This window comes from Marmota marmota, unplaced genomic scaffold (genome assembly GCF_001458135.2).
Source record: "Marmota marmota marmota unplaced genomic scaffold, marMar, whole genome shotgun sequence".
In the NCBI taxonomy this organism is placed as follows: Eukaryota; Metazoa; Chordata; class Mammalia; order Rodentia; family Sciuridae; genus Marmota; species Marmota marmota.
In genome coordinates, this window is record NW_026000102.1 from 8227148 (window position 1) to 8230449 (window position 3302).

A 3302-nucleotide genomic window follows, 5' to 3' on the forward strand; every position below is an offset into this window, starting at 1 on the left:
TCCTCCTCCTTCTTCTTCTTCTCCAGTGCTGGGAATACAAATCCAGGGCCTCACACATGCCAGGAAAATGCTTTACCACTGATCCACTTCCCCAGCCCACTCTCTCACAAAGCCATTAATGTGATCATGGAGGCCCTTCCCTCATGACCTCAACTGATCCTAATTAGCTCCCAAAGGCCCCAGCTGCAAATGCCATCAATGTATAACTGGGAATTAAGTGTCCAACACATGCACTTTTGAAGGACACATTCAAACCACAGTTTGGTGCCAAGAGCAGCGATTCAAAGGCCTGCCTCCCAGAGGTGAGCCTGAGCTGGCATCCTGGCAGCCTTGCCTGGACCCAGAGGCAAGGCAAACCCAATCCACCAAGGCCTGGGCAGAGCTGGGGAAGGCAGGCTGTCCAGGGAGCCACATGAGGCCCACTGTCTCACCTGCCTCCTTCTGGGAGGCTGGCACAGGCAGTTCTACATCCTCCCTTACTATGATGAGGTGTGGGTCTTTCCACTGATCCCCAGGGACAACTGCACCATGCAGGTGACTCCTTAGCACAAGTGCCCTTATCCCCCTCAATTTTGGGTCCTCCTGTGGGACGAAGGCCAGGGGGCGGATGCTGAGACCAAAGCTCCTCTTGCTTTGGGTGTTCACATCAGTCCAGAGCTCACTGCTTCTTTGCTGGCCAGCCTGCTGGGGTATGCCCTCATGGATTGTCCACCCTAGAAGAGGAAGGCAAGTCATTAAATGAAATAAATATCCAGACATGGTGGCACACACCTGTAATCCCCACTGCTTGGGAGGCTGAGGCAGGAGGATCACAAGTTCAAAGCTGGCCTCAGCAATTTTGCAAGGCCCTAAGCAACTTAGTGAGATCCTGTCTCAAAATATAATAAGGGCTGTGGATGTGGCTCAGTGGTTAAGTGCCCCTGGATTCAATCCCCTGGTACCATGAAATAAATAGACCTTAGACCTTTGTGTTGTGATAAGTGCCAAAAAGAAAATAGGACAGGGTTGAAGACAGAGACTGCTTCAGCTCCATGGTCAGACTCCAGGTGTTATGGGGGTGGAGGGGACAGCTGAGTGGACTGAGGTCCCCAGGGGAGGATCCAGGTAGGTTAGGAGTGGGAAGGGGCCCCTTACTTTTTACCCTGGGGCACCTGGAAGGGCTGCCTGCTAGCGAGGTAATGAGGGGCCAGGGTACAACCCTCCAAACACCTCATCCTTTGCAGCCTGGGGGTAGTGGGGGTGGGTGTAATGGGCAGCTCCAGAGTTGGGCTGTCTCCTGTTGGCCAGCACAAGTCTCTGTAGGGGAGAAATGCAGAAGCTGCCACTAGAGTTAGTCTTCCTGGACACAGGCCCAGCTTCCCCTGCAGAGCTCTGGGCAAGTGACCAGCCTACCCCCCCCCACCCCAGCACCCAGAGTCAAGATACCCACCTGAAGACTTTGCTCTGGCAGGATCACTTTCCACCCCAAGACAAGGTGTTTAGCAGCTCCTGTGCCAGAAATACTCCCCACCCACTTCCATCCTCTCTTGCCCAGGTGTCTGCCTTCCATGACTTTCACTGACCCCACTCAACCTGCTCTCCAGGGGTTTCCCTCCCTGTCACCCCATGCCACTCTCTGTCCAGGTGTCAGTGGTGAACAAGAACCGCACCTTGAACTCTTCCCCAGCTCTGACCCAACTCAGGAGAGGTGGCTCCATCCTCAGGTCCTTTTGAAGCCAGATTTAAAGTTAGGTAGTCAGTGTAGTTAGGTAAATCGGGTCTAATACCGAGTGAAATCTAAAATGGAGGCCATGCTGGCAATGATTCCGGAAACGCAGGACAACTCATGGAATGTTAATGAAGTCCTGAAAAGGCCCTAGGCCAAAGTCCACCTCAAAGAAATGTCAATGAACAGCCCCCAGCAAAAAGGTGCGGACTCAGAAGTCCTTCCTGACCAGATTACTTCTTTGGCCCACCTGTGTCCCACCCCACGGGCCTTCCCACCTACATTCCATCACTGAAAGAACTATAAAAAGGGGAGACAACATCCCTTCCACGGATTCCACGTCTTGGGTCCCCTTCTTCCTCCGGGAGAAGTCTTTTCTGCTGTCCTTTAATAAACTTCTAATTTCTACTCTGACCTTGCCTTGGCGTGCTTCTTTGGTGTTATTCTTCAACATTGGGGAAGCAAGAACTCACTCGTCACCGGTCAACAGCGGTAACACTTTTAGCCAGTAGAAACAGGAGCAGGGGTAGGGTCAGAGCAAAGGTGACTGGGGGCAAGTCCAGGCACATCAGAGGCCATGTTCCTTGTGCAGGTTGTGGGGGGAGGAATGTCACCCAGGAGCACGTTCCTGTTTGCGCTTCCCAGACTGCCCTGGTCTTTGTTCCTGGCAGGAGGTCTGAGGGAGGCCAGGCAGTCTGCAGGGGGTAAGGGTGCTGGGCAGGGGCTGCAGCCAGGCAGGCAGAGCTTCTCCTTAGATTACTGGGTAAACCGCGCCAGTGGCTCCGCCTGGCCCAGGAAGAAGTAGGAGCTTCTCTTCACCCCTGGCCTCTCAGGTGAAACTCCCACAACAGCCTGCAGAAGGAGTCTTGTGAGGACAGTCACTAGGCTGATACTGGGCTAGAATCAGCGTGGAGGTGACCCCCCAGCCAGAGGACAGAGCCCCTGGGGAAATTCTCCCTGGAGGTAACTCAAAGTCAGAAGGCTGGGTTTCCATGGACAAGGTGTGTGCGTGGGTGCCTCCACCTTGGCATGGGACACCTGGGCCCACAAGGCAGAGCCTCCAAGGTGAATACTCTCCCCAGGTGGATTCCAGCAGGCCTGAGCCTATGGAGCAGGAAGGGGCGGAGGCTGCAGAGCAGGAATTGCGGTGGATAGAACTAAGCTCGGAGGCCCGGGAAGCCAGGACAAAGGGGCCCAGTGCCCCCCAGAGCCAGGGGAACCTGCTCCAGGCCGTGTGGCATGGTCCTGCCGCCTTGGTGACGAAGCTCCTGAGGCAAGGGGCCAGCGTGGAAGAGAAGTAAGCTCTGGGACTGACTGGGATTCCTTCTTGGGGAGGGGCAGGATAGGGTCTGGTCAGCAGACTGCCGGCGCCCGGGACACCTTTACTTCATTGCAGGGACCGCTTTGGAAGGACCCCTCTCCACCTGGCTGTGCTGCGTGGCCACGCGCCCCTGGTGCGCCTCTTGCTGCAGCGCGGGGCCCCAGTGGACGCAGCGGACTGCGCGGGGCACACGCCACTGCACGATGCCGCCTGGCAAGGGCACTCGCGGGTGGCCGAGCTGCTGCTGCGGCGAGGGGCCCCGGTGGCTGCACGCTC

The 3302-nt window shown here is 56.2% G+C and overlaps 1 protein-coding gene and 1 long non-coding RNA gene across 3 annotated transcripts in view; one reads left to right on the plus strand and one right to left on the minus strand.

Moving 5' to 3' along the window:
• Positions 1-8: 8 nt before the first annotated feature.
• LOC107155478 lies at positions 9-1713 on the minus strand. Of its 2 annotated transcripts, none has more exons than XR_007340865.1 (3): positions 1650-1713; positions 1142-1296; positions 9-713 (listed from the first exon to the last, which is right to left on the minus strand). It is a non-coding gene; the product is annotated as an uncharacterized LOC107155478 (long non-coding RNA). The 2 variants fall into 2 exon arrangements; XR_001505186.2 differs by having other exon boundaries at positions 1430-1693.
• Positions 1714-2209: 496 nt separating this feature from the next.
• Ankrd65 (ankyrin repeat domain 65) overlaps positions 2210-3302 on the plus strand; it is a 5205-nt gene continuing 4112 nt past the window's right edge. Inside the window, exons 1-2 of the mRNA XM_048783572.1 lie at positions 2210-3002; positions 3102-3294. Coding sequence (XP_048639529.1) covers positions 2698-3002; positions 3102-3294 — 498 coding nt within the window. The 5' untranslated portion in view covers positions 2210-2697. The remainder of the gene's footprint in view (positions 3003-3101; positions 3295-3302) is intronic.